The 21123-nt window shown below is 40.1% G+C and overlaps 1 protein-coding gene and 1 long non-coding RNA gene across 13 annotated transcripts in view; one reads left to right on the forward strand and one right to left on the reverse strand.

Annotated features, from left to right (window-relative positions):
* The window catches only part of LOC127000654 (phosphatidylinositol 3,4,5-trisphosphate 3-phosphatase and dual-specificity protein phosphatase PTEN-like), a 110818-nt gene that overhangs the window by 82795 nt on the left and 6900 nt on the right, over positions 1-21123 (forward strand). For 5 of the 12 annotated variants that reach the window (XM_050864615.1, XM_050864618.1, XM_050864616.1 and 2 more), the window contains one exon: positions 6371-16869. The exons of 2 other annotated variants lie outside the window; for them this stretch is intronic. In XM_050864615.1, the coding sequence (XP_050720572.1) occupies positions 6371-6576 (206 nt within the window). In that variant the 3' untranslated portion in view covers positions 6577-16869. Of the gene's footprint in view, positions 1-20; positions 656-6030; positions 6271-6370; positions 16870-21123 lie in introns of those variants that run through there. 5 more of the 12 variants (XR_007754367.1, XR_007754369.1, XM_050864619.1 and 2 more) reach the window with 3 other exon arrangements.
* LOC127000657 (uncharacterized) overlaps positions 1168-21123 on the reverse strand; it is a 64061-nt gene continuing 44105 nt past the window's right edge. The window contains exon 3 of the long non-coding RNA XR_007754373.1: positions 1168-1182. This is a non-coding gene — a long non-coding RNA (uncharacterized LOC127000657). The remainder of the gene's footprint in view (positions 1183-21123) is intronic.

Consider the following 21123-nt stretch of genomic DNA (forward strand, 5'->3'; position numbering starts at 1 on the left):
CTTCCCCTCCCCCCATACAGATGGTCACTGCCCCGAGCGGTATGTCGGGCGTTACCGTCTCATGTCAGACTGTTCGGCCGCCCAACCCAACCATTTCAACCCTCCTGAAGGGCCGACATGACCCTAGCCCCCCCTACTCCTCCTCTTCCTCCTTATCCTCACACACCCTCCTTATTTTCCTTTCCCTCTTACCTGTCCCTCCACATCCCACTCTTTATCTTCCTCCCTGTCCTGTTCAGTCTCACATGTCCTATTCCTAATCATTTTCCTCATGTGTCCTCTTCCTTCTCTTCCTCTTTCTTTCTCATCTCCTGCTTTTTATTTCACATCTTATTCCTCCATCTCCTGCTCCTCTTCATTCTCCTCCTCTTCCTCTGTCCCTCACCCTCCCACTTCATCTGTTTCTTCCTATCCTTATCATGTGTCTATCCCTTCACTCCACCTTTTCTTTTCCCTCCTCCTTCCCCTCACCCTGTATCTATGCCTACTCTTTATTTACACCTCACCCTCCTCCTCCTCATATTCCAACACCTCACCCTCCTGTCTCTGCCTCCCAACCACACTCACCACCACCACCACCACCACCACCAAAGCTGCTGCTACCACCAGCACCACCACCGTCGTCACCACCACCGCCAGGCCAAAAGTCGACTCAGTATGTTATCAGTCACCTTCTTTGCTTGTGTTACCGCTGTCGTTGCACTGTCTTGGTCTTGCCTCCCGTTAGCCAGTTTGTACGCACGGTTCCAGTAGGCAGCTTTCCAAGGTTGTGGCTGCCACAGGAGAGCCCTGAGCCCTGAGCCCTGAGCCTAGTGAGTTGTTGCACTGCAAGGAATAACCTGCACCCGTAGAAGGTGTGAGGTAAAAAAAATCTCACTTGGTACTAAAACAAGTTAAATACTTTTCCCAAGAATACATTAGCAAAAGAACCGTGTTTTATAATGAATGCTGGGCTTTACTTAAAGTAATAATATTAATATGTAAAGATGCATTTTTTTTATGAAGAAGCACTTCAGATATTTAGTTATGTTGGCATTCCTTTGCTTCACGTCTTGCAGTGTTGTAGGCATTCCATTGAAGTTAAACAACTTGGCTTAGCTCAGTACTCCATCAGAGTGTTGACACTGGTGGCAGACCAGCTTGGAAAGTCACTCACCAGGGAATGTGACCCTCACCTCAACCCTGAAAGGAAAGATACATAAGAGAAAACATAATATGCTCCCCTGAAATCACAGGAAGGAGGGAGACAGTGGGTATGTTTGCCAATGGACCGTATTGGCTATACAGGCAGCGCCACATGTGGCCACTCAACTCTAAGCTGTATTTTCCATAGAGTTCAAGTTATAGACTAGAGTGCGTCTGAGGCCGTCTCAGGGATATACGGCCATGATGCCGCCGTCGTCCCAAGCCGATGATTGCTCACACTTCACTCCTTCCCGATTTCAGTTTTTCTCCATGCCAAATAGTAGTCAGGAAATCAGGTAGGAGTGTGCAGGTGTGGAAGTGTGTGCAGTCATTGGCTTGGAGTGGCAGCGGCACCAAGGCCTTGTATCCTGGCACCGTAGTACATAACTTGAGCTCTATGGGAAGTACTGCTTTGACAGTTCACTAAGTGGCCACATGTGGTACTGCCTGTATAGCCAGTACAGTCCATTTCTGCACACCATTCCAATTACTGAAATCAAGAAGAAACTTATGGAAAATTTATTTAAGGTATAAAAATTAAACACTTGTCAAATTGAAGTCTTACAATAATTTGACAATATAGATTTTTTGTACCTCTTTTCAATTTTCCATTTTTTCCCCTGAAATGAGAAGCAGTTGGAATAGTTGGTCAGAGTTGATGGACACACCCGAACATTTCCACCAAACATAACTCATCTCAAATCATCTGGCCTGACACCACAGTTTGGGGTTAGAAAATGTTTGCCACAGCCTCCACGCCATTCAGATTAGTAACCGTAAAGATGATAAGACAATTACTAAATTCTGCCTTCCCTCACCTGCATCCTTGTTATCCTGCCTCGGTATGACTGCTTGATGTTGTTTAGGGTTTGTTAGCCTCATGTATGCTTCTCGTCTGTCAGTTGGACGCACCATTTAAATAGTACACCTCTATAAAATCATTAGGTTAAGCTTTATTATAAAAGTAGACTACTGCTATTATGAAATATGATCAACATTCATTTTTATATCTCAACTCAACTTTCCTTTTGTTTCTGGTGTGAGTACTAATTGAAACGGTGAGTACACATTGGCAAATATGCCCTAAGCCATGCAAACCTTCCCATCCTGGAAACGTGGCTGTGACTAGAGGGAGGGACTTGTGTGTGTTAGTGTGTGTGTGTGTGTGTGTGTGTGAGAGTGTTGTGTTGGTGTAGATGTAGAAGGCAGCAAGTCATGGCTCGCATAGCTACTAGCACTACCCCCCACCACAATCATCACCACCACTACCACAGCTTAGAGGGATAGAGAGAGTATTTAAATTCCTAAATACAAAATGCAACAGATAGGCAAGTTTTCTGTGATTGGTCCCAAGGTATCTTGACACTACAAGGTCAGAGCGGGCACCCACAAGGTCACTGGTATGGTCAGTTTCAGTGCTGGGCTAGTGAAGCACAGGCCAATGGGTGTGTGTAGCTCAGGCCAGCACTAGTGGGTGCCAGGAAAGACTTGAGGGTTAGTTATGTCTTTTTTTGCTCTCTAAAGATAGAGCTATAAAACCCATGGGGTTTGACATGTGTGAGCAGCATAGAGGGACATCAGTGTCTTTCTGTGGCCATGTGTGTAAAGTATATATGTAAGGGCTGTATTTAAGGTTGGTTTATGGGTTTCTTGGTTTACGATCTCATAAAATGTTACACTTGGCCCAAGGTGGATTTTGGAATAATTTGTAAATGATCCTTAATTGTTTCACATTGTTCAAAGTATGCTGAAATACCCAAGTGAACTTCCCCCAAAGCAGTTTCTAGATACATCTATAACAGTATGTGGTGCAGTGGTTACCATGCCAAGCCACGAATCTGTGGGCCTGAGTTTGAATCCTGACCCATATAGTCACAGCTCACCCTGCTGTTCATCCTCCCTTTCAGGATGGTTGATAAATGGGTAACTGGGGAAACCTGGGGAAGGTAATCTGGTGACCCAGATGTCAAACCTGCCCTGTGTCCTGAGGTAATGGGTTATCACCCATCACAGGCTCAAGGGCCAATGTGACAGATGAGCACCAAGGCCACAGACAGCTATAGAGTATGCCCTCAACCTTACCTTTTCTAAAGCTGCAGGCAGTATGCAAGGACCTAGAACATGACCAGAGAGTTTGTCAGTCAGTCGCAGTCCACGTGAGATAGACAGGGAACGTACGTGCACGTAAATACACCATCCCTTTCTCTCACTGCACCACCATCACCACCATCACTCACCACCATCACCACCATCACTCACCACCATCACCACCATCACTCACCACCATCACCACCATCACCACCACTCACCACCATCACTCACCACCATCACCACCATCACCACCACTCACCACCATCACTCACCACCACCACCATCACTCACCACCATCACCACCATCACTCACCACCATCACCACCATCACTCACCACCACCACCATTTTAGAAGCACTGCCTAGACCTGTATATGTTACTTAGCCCTAGTTTGCCCTACTCCAAAGATGAAATATAGAAATTATAGTCTCTCTCTCTCTCTCTCTCTCTCTCTCTCTCTCTCTCTCTCTCTCTCTTCCTTTCCTTTCTTTTTTTCTTTTTTTGCCATGTCTCTGAGTACATCAGAAAATGTTTTTGTAACGTGAATGCATTGTTTTATTGGCTGCCTCACACATGCTGCTGTACGTGTTAGCCTGGCACGAAATGCTCTAATATGGGGTGTGTTCACCGGTCCACACGTCATTCCAATCATCACTCGTATCAGAAAGTAAATAATCAGGACAATTGAGCTGAAGTTTAAAGATTTACAGTAAACACTTTATTGAATGAACAACAAATTTATAAAACCATCTGTACTTGTAGAACCAAAGTTTTATTTTACCTTTCTTATTATTTTATGAAACAATATTTATTGAAACACTTAAAATACTTCACAGTTGACAGTTATATTTGGTAAAAAAAAAGTATCAAATAGTATAAAATATCTTGTGCTCTCAGGCAATACAGACAGACCTATTGCCTTTCATACCTTCAAATGTAATGAACTTTCAGAGATAATGACTTGGTATTCCCCTTGATTGTGCATCTTTATCATTGATCCGTTCATCTTAATGCCTCAGCTTAAGTCTTGTAGCAGAGTTGTTTCCCTGATGAAGGCGCTGGTTGGCGCGGTGTGTGTGGACGGGTGAACACGGCCCACGTGTTGATGTGACTAGCAAGTCAGCTTTGTGTGTATTAACATATTTAACCATTTTTTGCACATGTTCTTTGTATATATGTGACTGTATGTATATGAGTGTATGAATAATATGCATGTGCTTGTGGTCTCGTGTATATACGTGTATAAGTATATATTTGATGATTTTTATTGATTGGCATATAAAACTTGTTTAGGACGAGCCTGCAAGAAGGATGTCTTTCCAGTGTTGGTATGGAAATGTGTTTGGACCGAGAGTACTGTATGTATATATATATATATATATATATATATATATATATATATATATATATATATATATATATATATATATATATATATATATATATATATATATATATATATATATATATATATATATAATTTTTTGCCTGTTACTGTATATACCTATGTGAAAGTTAATCAAGACTATCATATGTTCAATTAAGACATACATTTAACCCCTTGATAGAATATCTATGTTAAAGTGGTTCTCCAGGCTTCTGTTAATAGGTAATTGAACCCCTTGTATAAGTTGTTGCAGCCAAGCAGGTGTCAACCAATCTGTTCTACAATAGGGGTTGAATTTAAGCTCCATAGTACAGTAGGTAGCATTCAAGAAAAAGTCATCCTCCTAAACTTGGCTCGATAAAAAACATTCAGAAACTATGACTTTTACACAAGTATATACAGTCTTGTGTTTGTTAATATGATATGTGACATTCTTATGAAACTGTTTTGTAAAATGTTTGTGTGAGTCTGAGTATGAGTGGACTAAGAATGAATGTCATAGTTTTGTTTTAGATTTTTTAAATGATGTGTTCATTTCTTGAGTTAGATTCCTAAGAATCCTGGAAGGTCCTGTAACGTGAAGTTGTATGGACTAACAGTATATTTTTAATTAGATATTATAATTATAGATATTATAATTAGATATGATCATAAGGTGAAAGAAAAGAAACTAGCATGATGGATTAGCAATATTTAGCCTCTTTAGACTAGTGCTGGATGTCAGTAATTTTAATAATTTATGCATGACAGACTCAGTGTGACTTAGCAGCCGTGAGCTTGAAGGGAGAGAGATTTGTTCAGTTTTCTTCAGTTATGTTCTCGTGTGGCTGTTATGCTGAGGAGTCAGAAAATGATGCCTCGGCCTTATTTGTACTCATTAGAGCCAGTGATAGGCTTGTGAGGGACAGGAACCAAGAATCATGGATTAAAGAGCAGACAAAATTGGAGATATTCTAATGTCTTGGTGGGGCCTGGTGGTCTGCCCCAGCCTGTTATATGCAGGCAAGTTTTTTTTTTATAATGGCACCATCTTGCTTGGCTCATGCTGTCCTCCGGAGCTCATTTTTATTCTCTGTAGAGACTTTATCTAGAGTCCAGGTTGATAGGTGGTCTTCAGGACAGCATGTGGGCAGTCTTGGGCCACTCGGCATGACTAAAAATTAGACAAAATTCCATCCCATGCTCAGTTGAGGTTATCAGAGCATTTGAGTGCATTTAAAAGGATCACTAGTATATAAACAAATCCAGGAAGAGAAAATTGTATCTTAGTTATTGTGAGAGTAAAATTGTGTGTGTGTGTGTGTGTGTGTGTGTGTGTGTTAGTGTGGAAGCAGGAGGGACCACCATAACTTCTCTTTCCCTTACAGCAGAGGGGGTTGAGGTACTACTGTGACCACCCCTCCGCCTTCACACCACCACTCCTATCACCCCCTCCACCTCTCTGGGAGCTGCAGGGGTGTTGGGAGGCTGGTGTTGTGTGGTGTTGCAAAGCGGATCTCTCCCATCACCCCTCCCCACTACCACCACCACCCCCACAACTACTATCACCACCACCACCACCACCACCATCATCTATGTTTGGGAGGATGGTACTGTGTGGTGTTGCAGAACAGATTTTCCCCACCATCACCTCGATCACCACCACCACCATCACCCACCACCACCACCTCCATTACCACCATGCCTCACCCCACTACCTCCTTGCAGGGGACTGTGGTGTTGCAAAGAAAGTCTACCCTGTCACCCCACCACCACCATCACCACCTCCGTCACCATCACCACCCACCACCACCATCACCACCACCAACAACAACGTATTTGCTTCTCCTCTGATTTTTTTCGGTCACTCATTTACTATTTTTTTTAACCATTTCCCATCTTTCATCAGCAATATTTTCCCTGTAAAGGTTTAAAAAAGAAAAAAAAAAAGAAAAAAACATATATAGCATAAATATATGAATATATGAATATATATATTATACTATACATAGATATATAAATAATAACAAAAAATTACGACTAATGTTTTATGACATCTTCTGGTTGGTTAGTTGTCGTGTTCTGTGACGTGTGTGTGTGTGTGTGTGTGTGTTTGAGGAGCTCCATGCTTTTATTTATTTATGTTTTGATATTTAATTTCCCTCAAATCTCCCTTCTTTGCTTTTGACATCTTTCATATTACTTTGTTTTTGTCTTGTATTTTTTTCTCATCTTTCACCTTCATTTTTTAAATCTAATCTTATCTACTTATGTATTTTTATTTATATATTTGTGGTCGTGTTTTTTCCTGTCTTTCTCCTTCATTCTTTATACCATTTATATCTTTATCTGTTTTCAATTATTTATTTATTTATTTATTTTATTGTTTTTGCCTCTGTCTTTGGCATTTAAGGTTGACTGCTTCTTGAAATGTGGGAGGAACAAAGAAGCCACATCTACCTCTGCTTGGCTTGTGTGTGTGTGTGTGTGTGTGTGTGTGTGTGTGTGTGTGTGTGTGTTTGTCATTTCACACACCATTCTAGTTGGTGCTCATTGCAGGAAAAGAACTGGAAAATTGAGCTGGGGTCTGAAAATGAAATATTGTCAGAACAGAAAGGGGCAACCATTCCTCATTTTGACAAGGTTTTTTTACACTGGAGCTCAACTTTGTAGATTTGTTTCCTTCCTGGCTGTGAGCACCAATTAGGTAAATGTGGCAAATTGGTGAATATGTGCTGTGCTCTTGTGCATGCTTGGTTATATTATTGCAACCCTTACCTTGACAAGCTCTTGAACAATAGGCCTAAAAATAAATTGTTATTATTGTTATTATTTTTTTATTTCTATTATTATTATTATTATTATTATTATTATTATTATTATTATTATTATTATTATTATTATTATTATTATTATTATTATTTTTATACCATTATTGATGTTGTCATTATTTATTACTATTTATTGCTTAAGTTATTTCATTTTTCTATGGTATACATGAATGTGTACCGTTGAGATCATAATTTGCACAATATATGCAGGTACATGTTAATATGCAGACAATGTTTAATTGAACAGCGACTGATATATACCTCAGTTTTTTGTGGTATGTATACCTTCATACATATATACTCATAACACACACACACACACACACACACACACACACACACACACACACACACCACTCCGGTGGCTCAATCGGTAGAGCGCTGCGAGGCTCAACGGCCAAACAGGCGGCGGTTCAAGCCCCGCTCAGGCCGGATTCGTTCTGTTGACTAGGAGGGGTTACTGTTCCCCCTTGAGCAACGGGGATGGGGCGTGTGGTGTGTGAGGTCCTGGCAGTACTCAGAGATCGATGATAATGAGCACTTGCTCTCGTTGGGAGGGTACCTGCTGGCGAAAGCGAGTCCAACTCGTGATCAGGCCGTGGTGGTGAATTACACACACACACACACACACACACACACACACATACAGGAGAGAAAAAACATGGATTAGCCAACTTAAACTGTACTTAAAGGAACATGGTTGCACCTGGAATGAAGGAATAATAAGGAGGTTGTATGTTCAGTCACATTGCAGTCTTGATTCTTTTATGTGAGAAAAGATACGTCATTACAGAGTTTCACTAAATGGTTGTGTTTCAAGAAGGTTGATTGTGTGAGAAATGCCTGTTGTTGAATTCAATACATGAGGAATGACTAAGGAAGAAATGCTGTGTGCTCATGCAATAGTCAACGTCTGAAGTTATGATATGTTTCGTTTGAAAAATATCTGATTCCTTAAAAAGATAGTGATAATAGTAGCAGCTCTCAAGAAAATTAATATCCTCATCAAAGTTGCCACCCAAAATTTAGCCCTAAAAAGGTGTTCAGAAAATTTGAGTCTGACAGGTATCTCATATAGCACTTGATCACAAGATACAGTTAGGTTATTCTTTCTTTACCATGGTTTACTGTGAAGGCTTTCAGTTTGCCTTACACAACAGTGGTCTACTATCACAGACATGGCCAACTAACTTGGATGTAAGAACATTTTGGTTATTGGCACAAATGTCATGAAGCACTGATCTTGAGTCATGCAAAACTCAAATACTCGTCGTTCATTTGTCTCGGTTAATTACTAGATGCAGCGTTGATCTGTAATGCGCGAAAATTACTCTCCTAACTTTGTCATCATTGTCTTGATTTCCATGATCAAATAATCTTTAAAAAAGCAGGTTCATTGAGGAATGGGCGAGTAATGAAGCTGGTATAACAAGGGGTCTCAAGACATACTTGTCTTGGTCAGTTAGAAGACATAATGTTGTTTTTTTGTGAAAATGACTTTCCAAATGTCATTATCATCGTTGCCTTGATACCCTTGATTCCCTGTCCTCGTCAGGACTAATTAACCAGCAACATTTGTGTGAGTTTTGGTCGTTTGTCGAATTGTCAGTCGGAGTTTTAGAGATGGTTAGGTTAGGTTTGCCATATTCTGTGCACCATCTCAATCCGCACATGACGGGAAAAGAAAAAAAAGAAAGAAAATTTGAGCTGTGGAAGAAAAGTCAAGCTGTCAAAATAAAGAATGTTCAACAATCTTTATTTTGACAAAAGTTCACATCAGCTCAATTTTTCACAATATATTCCCTGACGTGGGTGCTAATTGGAAGGTGCATCTGAATCGGTGAGCCTGCCCCAACACCTCATTTGTATGTTTTTTGCTCCTGTTTTTTGGCTCCTTAATAATCATCATTACAGTCCCGGAATGTTCAATATTATAGATGTAGCTGTTAGTTTCTTTATTGTTAATTGTCTATATTTGGGTGTGCCCTTTGCAGTGTGTGTGTGTGTGTGTGTGTGTGTGTGTGTGTGTGTGTGTGTGTGTGTATGTGTGATGTCGCCACCTCAAATTGTTCCTGTTAGTTGGCTCATATTTTGCCATGTACATGATGCATGTCATAGGGTATGTTTGCCAATTGGTGCACACCATTCTGATTAATACTCATTGGGAATAAAAAAAAGAAAAGAAATTATGCCAAGGTGTGAAAATGAACTGCACTGTTAAATCACAGATTGATAAACATTCATTAGTTTGTCAGCACACTAAAGTCTCCTTTTAATGAATATTCAGTGAACCTACTGTTACAAACATAAAAACATATTTAATTTTTTTTTCAATGCAGTAATATTTTTCCTTCAAAACCTTTCATGGTTTTAAGTAAAACAATATTATTTCTTCAAACAAATAACAACTCATATGTTTGGTAAAGTACCTTTACCTTTTGATATCTGCAGCTATTATGACTTGGTGTTCCCACCAATTAGTTTGTGAAATGGAAAGTACACTGTACTAAAAAGTTCTTTTGTCATTAATTCATTCTAGTGTCATTTTTTTCTGATCCAAGTACTGATTGGGATGATGTGCACAAAGTGGCAATCACTTACTAATTTAAACTATCAATGAATGTTGTCCAAGTACAAAGGTTTGCACCAATGTCACCCAGACTGGAGGAGGAGGGGAAGGGAGGGAGGGAAGGAAGGGAAGGGAAGGAGAGGGGGGGGAGGGGGAGGGATATTTACCACCACTCATATACTCACCACTTCACTCATCACTTTAGAAAGGAGGAGGAGGAGGAGGAGGAGGAGAGACTCGTGTTTTCTCTCTTTGGGGTCTTCTGTATGATATGTTTGCCAATTTGTAAGTATGCCCCATTCCATTTCGTACTCATGAAAACTAAAAAATAGTCTGGAAACTTTAGCTGAAGTATGAAAATTACCTATCATTAGAATGCAGATTGTTAAACAACATTTTGACTTTAATATCTGTAGCTCTTATTCAGTTTTTCCTCCCTATATGATAAGAAAGATGCTTACAAATTTCTGAACATACCCTTCTTGCCGTATATGCTCGTGTCGTTCTCCCCACAAAGTCATTATACACTCAGTTGAGGAATAAATTCAGCCCCCTAGGAAAGCAGTAGTACTTGTAGTAGTTGTCCCCCCAACCATCAAAAAGTGATATCCTGATACAAGCTGATGCTCTAAACTTGTCCCTAAGAAAATTGGCCCTCACTTGAGTATATACGGTATTTGCATCGGCTGTCATCACCAGTTTGAACACACTATTGCTATCAGTACTCATGTCAGGGGAATAATTACTCAAACTGAGGTAGACAGAAGAAAGGAATGCAGGCACAATTTGTAATGGTGTGAACAAATTGATGACTACCCGCTGCCACCTAGTACTTTATCATCACTTATAACTCGTGTATGCGCGTGTGTGTCTGTATTGTAATTTACCTCGGGGGCAGTAATAGTAGAGATGTACAAAGTGACATAATAGGGCGAGTTAGCCAGTTTGTACGCATGGTTCCAATTAGTGCTGTTATCAGGAAAAAAATTATTTCTTAGCCAAGGTTTAACAACTAAATGAAGTTAACCCACTTTGTAATGAACCTCATTAACGGAAATACACTGAAATTCATTGAACCACATCAACCTACAGTGGAAGTATACAAATATATACAACCCCTTTTTCTTATATATGGTTCCTTTCCCATTATTTATATTTGATAAAATGATATTCACTACTGGTGGTTTGAACCCCAGTGCTGCCACGTGACGTCAGGAAGGGCATCCGTCTTAAGCCCCGAGTCACAGCCCCAGAACAGCGACCCAACATGAACACAAGTTAAAGTGAAATAAAAGTTATAGCCAAGAAACTACTGCAAACAACATTTCTTGCTTATATTTGATACATTTGATACATTTCCTTGTATCTTTGGATGAAATGAACTTCCATGTCCCCTCTGTCAGATTGATGAATTGGTATTTTTGTATACTGTTAGAGTAATGTTTATCTTTCTTCACTTTGGCTGCAGTTAATTTTTATGCCTCAACACAATTTTTTCATTTTTTTCCTGATATGAATATTTTTTTGAATGGTGCGTTTAAATTGGCGAACATACCTTACTTGTGTAGCCTCAAAAGATTTGCTAATTGTGAGTGAACTGGTGGTGGTGGTCGTGGTGGTGGTCGTGGTGGTGGTGGTGGTGGTGGTGACAGTAGTAGTAGTTCAACATCCAACATCTCACCATAAAACAAACAAAACAGGTGATTGTGGTGGTGATGACAGTGCAACACCCAGCACCACACCACAACTCCACACACCACACCATAACACAAATGAAGTGGGTGGTTGTGGTAATGACTGGTGGTGTGTGGTGGTGTGTAGGGAACCTGTCATGTCATCTCCACCAAGAAATTATTAAAAAAGGTGTTTATGGTGGTACTGATTATGGTCGCAGTGGTGGTGGTGGTGGTGGCGGTGGTACTGGGAAGTGATATCACCCAGTAGAAAATTGGCGGTGGTATCGACGGTGATGGTGGTGGTAGTGATGTCACTGTCAGTGGAAATGAAGCGGAAAGAAAAACTGGTGAATGTGGTGTTGGTGGTGATGAGGAGAACCTGAAACTGTATCAAGAGAAAAGAAATGCAGTGAAATGTGGTGGTGGTGACGGTGGTGGTGGACAGATTAAACAGTGATGGTGGCAGTGGCAGTGACGGTAGGGGAACATTAAAAAGTGAAATCCCCCTTATGGACTTATAGTGTTGGTGATGGTGATGATATTGAGGGTGAGGGAGGAGTCTTTACAAGTGATGGCACGCACTCATCACCATTCATCACTCATCATGCACTTGGTGAGAAAGGAAAGGAAAGGTGAAGAGGGAAAAGGAATGTCAGGAAAGGAAGGCAAGAGACAGGCACGGCCCCCACCCACCTGACCCACCTCAGCCCACCTTTCTCAGCTCACCCTGGCCTCCTCCCGTCGCCAAGTGCTCCCCAGCTCAAATAGGGGACAGATGGAAGGACAAATAGATGGGTAGGATAGAAAACAGATGGATAGATATACAAACAGATGTATAGATGGATAAGGAAGGAGAGCACCATGTGGGTTTAAATAGTACAAGTGGGAATAGTGTGTGTGTGTGTGTGTGTGTGTGTGTGTGTGTGTGTGTGTGTGTGTGTGTTTGAATTCCTTGTCCTTGCAGTTTGCACATATACATACAGACACGCACACACACATACATACACCTGTTTCTTATGTATTAGTTTATTTGGTGTGCGTGTTTTTGCGCACATGTGTGTATTTTTGTCCGGTGCTGTTTTTTTCTGTTATTTTTTGCACCACTTCAAACTCGGTGAACTTTTGAGAGAGAGAGATATAGAGATTTTTTGTACATGTTCAAAGTCGTACTAGAGTCATGATATCGTGTTAGCATTTAAAAACAAAATTCTTGCCCACCACTGTATGTGTGAGTATTTGTGTGTGTGTGTGTGTGTATGATGAGCTCTAAATGTTGAGATGTTATTTTTTACAGTAAGTCTCTGTTAATCCAAATTCCACTGGTCCTGACTTTTGAATAGTCAAAATTCCTAAAGGCATAAAATTATCTAAAAAAATTTATAGCCCAAATTCATGAAGGCATGAAATTATAATACAAAATAAGTACAGTTGTTCTGAATCCTGAATTACAGGAAATTATGAAGATAAGCGAACAACCTGCGTTAACATAGCAGGGCAAGTGTAGTGAGCTGAGCACGTTTTTACAATTCCATCATTTTGTGTGGGTGCATGTGTGGACACTGCTAGCACTCCTTAACTCGGGCTCATATGACTACGATCCTGCAAAACATTTGATTCAAAAGTTCTTGAGCCAGGGACCTCGTCAGCCAGTGCCAAAGTATTGAAAAAATATCATTTAGAATGATAATGTATACATAGTTCACCCATCAGCAGAAGGTGGAAAATAATAGGTCAAACTAGCCAGGATGAAAGTTGGGTCGATGCTTTCATGTGCTTGTACTACTTTACTTTATTTTACTGAAAGAATGACATACTGCCTTGCAGTGGCAAAACTGTGTTGCAGTTCTGAAGGTGAGGGAACGGTGGCAGTATAGCTAAAGAGGCAATCTATCAAGACTCAAATCTCGGTCTAGTGTGAGCTCCACTTCTTTGCTCTAGCTTGATAATACTCTGATCTCATAGACACCTGGTGATTCTGGCTGCCATTTGACTGTTTAAAAGAATCATCAATCCCAGCAGGCTTGGACCCACTGCTCTTTTGATTAACAGAGTTTTACTGTATGTGTTTATATTAATTTTAGTCCCGTATTGTGTGGATGGGGTTTAAATATTTTCCTTACTTTGGTGTTTTGTTTACTCTTGTTCTCACCATCACCATTGGAGGGCTACCCACACCTCCTCTCCCCCTCTCTCTCCTAGCCACTGCCATCACCATCATCATCATTATCATTCAAGGTAGTCATTACTTATTTTCTTCTCATGTATTTATTTATATATGTGTTTTGAAGTCATCACAATTTGTCACTCACTCAGACACTCACTCATTCACTCACCTACTCATGCACCCACTCATGTATTCACTCACTCACTCCTTCACTCAGGTACACTGCTGAGTGGAGCGAGGGAGGGAGGGGGCCGGGGGTGCTTAGGGCAGACAAGTGTGAGGTGTGGGGGGGGAGGGGGTATAGGGAGCAGTAGTGGTGGTGGCGTTCTCCCCTCTCAGACAACCTACGAGGTACAAGATAATTTTAGGTGATTTAGGGCGTGTCTGCCAGCTGGTGCGCACCTTTCCAGTTGTTGCTCATGTCAGGGGTAAAAATTTGCTATGGAAAATTGAGCCGAGGTGTGATAATTAGATTGAAATCAAAATTAAAATTGATGAATGTTTTTATTTTGGTGAGTGTTCATTGTTCTGCCTCAGCAAGTTCTCCAGAGTTCTCATCATGGCAGGGAAAAATGGCTCGGGGAAATTGAGTAGAGTGTCCGGATAGTAGCATTACATTGTCAAAATAAAGAATGCTACACTTTTTTTTATTTTGACATTTAATTTTTACACCTTATCTCAGGTTTCCAGAGTCAGTCCTGTGTAGCATATACTCTCCTAGGGTATGATATGTTTGATTAAAAGATTAAGTCAATCCCTCAGAAAATTTATATTCATGTAAAAGATCAGTAAACTTTTATCTTGAAATAATCGTTCAAAGAATTTGACTTTTTTTCCGACTGTACACGTTAGTTGTCTTACTGATGTGAGCAGCGATTGTACTGGTGCGTACCAGGCGGCAGACTCACCCCATTACTGATGTGAAGTTTTAGGGTGGAAGTATCAATGTGTGTTCACAAAGTATAAGTGATTCTTTTTTATATACATATGGATATATATATTATATTTAACACCTAAGGATGATGTTTCATGTTAAATACTATTTTTTCTTTTCCTTTTATCCTTGAGACATTTCTGCTTTGCCTGAAAAAAAAATATATTGTATTTGGAGGAGGAAAATATGGATATACATAGACATGGATATGTTCTGTACATGCTCAGGTAAAAGTCAATCTCTTGTAATGGTCAACTCGTCAGTGGTGTGACACGTTCAGCTGAGGAATGAATTTATGTCTCCTACCATAGTAGTAGTAGTAGTAATGGTAGTAGTAAAAGTAGTAGCTAATATCCTCCAGAAAATGGTATCCATGAAAAGTCGATTCTTTCCACACGTCCTAAAAAATATCGTAACAAAAATAATTCCTTTTACTTGAGTATACTCAGCACGTGTGTGTTTGTGTGTGTGTGTCTTTACCTCAACATTTTGTAACGGCTCCAGTATTGATGTTACTTATTTGTCCTGAGTTTTGAATTGTTCATCTCTTATTCTTCCCTTCCCTCCTGTTTTCCTTCCTTCCTTCTTCCTCCCCCTCACCTCCATGATGCATCCTCACTCATCAAACTTCACCTCACCTCACCTCTTCTCCTCTCTAGGCTGTGTTCACCAATTTATACGCACCATTCCAGTTAGTACTCGTATCAGGGGTGGGTCACAATAAAAGTAATCCAAAATGCCATACAGCAAATCTGTTGGTCTGGAAATTTCAATCCCCATTAACAGTGAATTCTTGAAGGCAGAAAATTAAAAAAAAAAAAAAAAAAAAAAAAATAAATAAAAAAAAAAAAAAAAAATGAAATCATCCCAAAATGTGATGTCATTTCCTCCACTCAGAGAAAAAATGATGTCATTCCCTCCACTCAGAGAAAAGATGATTAACCTGGTAGCAGCGGGGATCATGTTTCTTAATGGTCCCTCTAAGCGAGAAAAATGAGAAAAAATCATTACTCACACAAACCATTTCATAATATATATCAAAGCATTTGTGATCAGTTTATGAATCATCTATTTTGGGGGGTTTATATCATGGCACAAATTTGGCCCATCACTGCTACACGGTAAAGCCACAAATTTGGCCCGTCACTGCTACATGGTAAAGCCACAAATTTGGCCCATCACTGCTACATGGTAAAGCCACAAATTTGGCCCATCACTGCTACATGGTAAAGCCACAAATTTGGCCCATCACTGCTACACGGTAAAGCCACAAATTTGGCCCATCACTGCTACACGGTAAAGCCACAAATTTGGCCCGTCACTGCTACATGGGTTAAAGGAAAAAATGAAAAATTGCCACTGAGAAATTTGAATAGCAACATTTATTTTCTTTTTATGGTTTTCTTTTGAGTGCTACAACATGTATCCTCCTCCTCCTCCTCCTCCTCCTCCTCCTCCCCCTCCCCCTCCCCTCCTCCTCCTCCTCCTTCCCCCCTCCTCCTCCCCCCTCCTCCTCCTCATCCTCTCCCCCCCCCTCCTCCTCCTCATCCTCTCCCCCCCCCCTCCTCCTCCCCCCCTCCTCTCACATCTCATTCCATTTCTTCCTCCTCCTCCTCCTCCTCCTCCTCCTCATGTTCTGTTCCTCTCCTCCTCCTCGTTTTTCCTTAGTCTCCATCCTGAGCACAAACATTTGGAGTATTTTCCCCTGACGAGCACAAACTTGAGTGGTGTGTACGAGTTGATAAACACAACTAATTCTACCTCATCCACTCCTCCTCATTGTCATCATTCATGCCTCATCTACCACCCTCACAACACCACCTCATGCTGTTCTGTTCCTGGCTCACTCATCTCACCATCACCACTTCCCCCATCCCCTCCCAGTGTGTGTGCATCTGTGTGTGTGTGTGTGTGTGTGTGTGTGTGTTCATCCACTGAGTAGTTTATGAATAAGGGCACAATCATTCTCTCTCTCTCTCTCTCTCTCTCTCTCTCTCTCTCTCTCTCTCTCTCTCTCTCTCTCTCTCTCTCTCTCTCTCTCTCTCTCTCTCTCTCTCTCTCTCTCTCTCTCTCTCTCTCTCTCTCTCTCTCTCTCTCTCTCTCTCTCTCTCTCTCTCTCTCTCGGACATCATGTTTACACATTGTCAATACTCAATGATAGGGAGCAGCATTTTTCGCCAGTCCGTGAAGGCAAGTCTTTTGAGGCAAATGTCGTTGTCACCCTTTACCGAGAACCCTCAATAAAGATGTTTATATGAAGACTCGCTGCTTTTCTTTCCATCCTATTGATTTCCTTTTTTTACCCCCCATTCTCTCTCTCTCTCTCTCTCTCTCTCTCTCTCTCTCTCTTCTTATTTTTGTTACACCTGTTTCTTCCTGTATGTGCTTCAATCTATAGCGAATTCAAATTTGCTTTCATCTGCTTTTTTCCCCCTTTCTTGTTTCATTCCATCACTCCTTCACAGTTTTTTCTCTGCCTCGGTGGATTGAAGAAAATGTGTGACTCAGGCATTGAACAGGATTGCGATGGTGGAAGTTTGTGTTATTACTTCTGTGCTTTGTATTTGATTCCATGCATGATATATATATATATATATATATATATATATATATATATATATATATATATATATATATATATATATATATATATATATATATATATATATATATATATAAAAAATTTTTGGTCTGTACCTATGTATTTTAATAGTGGTGGTGTGTGTGTGTGTGTGTGTGTGTGTGCCCTCTCTTAGTGGTAGTGGTGTGACTTGAGGTGGCAGGAGTGGGTGTGTATTTGTTACTTTAACTAAAATTTGCAGTATATCATTAACACTCAATATTTTTTTAAGTTGGTGTGGGATTGGTGGACTGTCTTTATGTACTTTTGTTTTTGTGTGTGTGTGTGTGTGTGTGTTCATACCTAATTGTTACTACCTATTTGTATTTTATCAGGCTCGAGTCAGGCTCATAATGTCCCATACTTTGAACTATTTTATTGTGTGTGTGTGTGTGTGTGTGTGTGTGTGTGTGTGTGTGTGTGTGTGATGGGGTGAGATGAGTGTGTGTTAACTCATTTTCTGTGCAGAACAGTCAGAGCATTTTTTTTTTTTTTTTCTTTTACAACATTGGACCTCCTTATGTTTGTGTTAAACTGTGTTGAATGTTGTGCTGCTCTACTCTCCAGCACACACACAAATACAATAATTTCTTTGCCTTTGAAATTCACAAATTATTAGGTAAAAATTCAAAAAAATATTGTGATAAATACAAAATTTTACAGAAAATTGTGCAGGACTACAAAGCTTGAAAATTTACAAGTCCCAAAAAGTTAAATTACCATTACATATATCGTAATAATTATATATAGCAAGATAAAGACTAATGAACTATCAAAAAATGTACAGAAATATATTGGTTATTTAATTCACAAATTAACAAAAAAGAAAGTCATCTTCAAAAACAAGTAAATCAATATATGCAATGTAAGAATAACAAGTTGATATATGTGAATAGGTGAAAAGCATATGATAAGGATAATAACATTCAAAATTGCTAAGAAACATGTTGGTTGAAGATTCAGTCATTAAAAATGGACATCTTAAAAAGTAAATGAATAGATAATAAAACCTGAAATAAAGTAATAATAAAACAACTTTACACAGGAATATACTGGTTAAAGTTTCACTTACAAAAAAATAAAAGAACCATTATATCCTTTTGAAATAATGATAATAAGGATAATTCAACACAAAACTATAAAAATACCTCGAGGAAACATTTGCAAAAACACTCACAAAGAAAGAAACATTCCTCGTGCTGGGTGTTGTGGCTCGGGCGGTGGTGACTGGTGGCTCCTTCCACGTGATGACGCCTGCATGATGGCTTCCTCTCAGCTTGGGTGCAATGGCTGATGGCTTTTCCCCCTTGATTCTATCTCTCTGTATCTCTCTGTGTCTTTCTTCCTCTTGGTGCCCTTGGCTTCCTCTCAGACTTGCATGCCTCTTTCTGCCTTCCAATATTCTAACTCTCATAATGACTTGTATATGCAGGCTAATTTTTTCAGTACAGAAGTGTTTGCCAATTTGTACCCACCTTTCCAATTGCATACTACTCACGCAGCAGAGTATATGCAGGCTAATGTTTTGATATAAGAGGGTTTGACAGTTTGTATGCACCTTTCCAATTAGTATTCACCCAGCAGAGTCCCAGATAGTATAAAAAACTGTTAGACATATGAGCTAGTGCTGTTTGTCTTCACATTATTCAGTACATGTTACCAATGGGCTCTGATATATATTTTTTTCCATTATTGTCTGTGGCCTGAGCTGTTCCAGACTTACTAAATGCCTTACTATGTTGTTTTTTATTTAAACGTTTTGTAGCTCATGCTTTTGTGCTCTTCGGGACCGCATGATTTCAACAAAAAACTACTGGAGAAAACTGAGTTGCTAAAATTTAATACTACTGGTCAAGTTAAAAATGTTGATTAATCTCTTTCTTGACAAGCTCATTTTATACTACTTCTAAATTTTTTCTAGTATAATTTTTTTCTTGAGGCTAGTGTCACACATTCACAATCTTAACTCCTGAAGTTGACAATGTTGTGTTGCCAGACGTACGTTACGACCATCATAAATAGACCACGTCGAAATGACACTGTTGAGACGTTGCTGAGACGGACATTCAGTGGTTGTGGTTTATTGCCGACGGGTGACAGATATCGGGGAGGGTGCTGATTGTTTTGAAATTTCCAAAACTGTCGCCGTGTGGCCCAACGTTGGGAGGTGCCGGGAGTCAAGATCATGAATGCACACTAGCCTGATGGGAACACTTGTAGGAACAGTGCATATGAAGTTCCCGTCACAGCCTCTTCCATTCAGACCTAACAGAAAACTTGCTCTCCATGTACTTGCTGTGTTCTTGACTCATCTCTGTGTACATACATGGTAGTATTTCGGCAGTAATATTCTTGACTCGTATTGGCTGCTATATACAAGCAGGGTAATATTTTGAGATAGTAACATTCCTGATAATTCTTTCTATGTACATACAGGGTAATATTTTGAGATAGTTATATTCTGGACTTTCATAATGCTTGCTAAACATGTACAGGGTAATGTTTTGTTAATGTTCCTTTCTACTTCCTTTCTAATTTAACAGGGTATAGCATACTTGCCCTCTGTGTGTTTACCAAGTTCTTGAGTCTTGTAATGGCTTGTACTGTTGTGGAGGAAATGATTGATTCACTTAACTTGTGATTCAGATGTCCCTTACACTCAGCATATCTCCTCCTCCTCCCATGGCGGTTAATCCTCAACTCCTTTTTCTCCCTTTTTCATTTCCTTCTCCTTCCCTGCCAGTTCATTCCCCTCTTCTCTTTCTCCCTCCTTCCCTGCTATTTCATTTCCCATTCCTCTCTCCCTTCTTCACCCTCCCTTCACTGTCCTCCCCTGCCAGTTTATCCCCCATTCCCCTCCCTTCACTCTTTCCCTCCCATTTTATTTCTCCCTCCCCTCTCTCCCTCCCTTCACTCTCCACCCCTGCCAGTTAATATTCCATTGCCCCATTCTCCCTTCCCTTCCCTTCCCTTCATTTTCCTCCTCTGCCAGTTCATTCCCCACTCCCCTCTCCCTCTCCCATGCACCCTCCATCCCCTTTCCTCCCCTGAGTCATGAGTTAAGAGAAATCCAGATTAATATTTTTATTAGTAGTTCTACAGACAGGGTAATACTCTGAGCTGAAAGGACGTAGTGGGCAAAGGAATATTATTAATGTTTTTTTGTTCTTTTTTAGTTTTATATGTGTGGTATTTAGTGTTTTCTTTCAACGTGTGTGAATTTTGTGCATATATAGTATAGTTTGTAGTCTGTGGAAGCTCAGTGTTGTGCTTTTGACTAGTGTGTGTTGTCGTTGAAACATGAATGATGGATCACTGTAAATGTCTGCATGGCAAGAGTATGCAAAAGTTATGCTATAGGAAGCAGGACTGCAAATCTCTCACCAACAGTGCCAGTCTAGTCTTCAAGGGCCGTAAGCCGAGTGATGTCTTTGGAGCCCATAACGTACCCCCTTCCTGCATTCACATGTTATAATAATAATACATAATGATAAAAGTAATACAAAACAATTATTATAATGAGAATCTAATACAATACTGTACAGAAGTATCTTGGTTAGAATTTGGCAATCAGAAAAAAAAGGCTCAATTTCTCTGCCACCAGCATGCACAAAATACCAAACACTGAGGATCCGCGGCCAACACACACATATACCATTAACACCCACCTGGCTAGGCTCTGTGTGC

Source organism: Eriocheir sinensis, chromosome 19 (genome assembly GCF_024679095.1).
Source record: "Eriocheir sinensis breed Jianghai 21 chromosome 19, ASM2467909v1, whole genome shotgun sequence".
NCBI lineage: Eukaryota > Metazoa > Arthropoda > Malacostraca > Decapoda > Varunidae > Eriocheir > Eriocheir sinensis.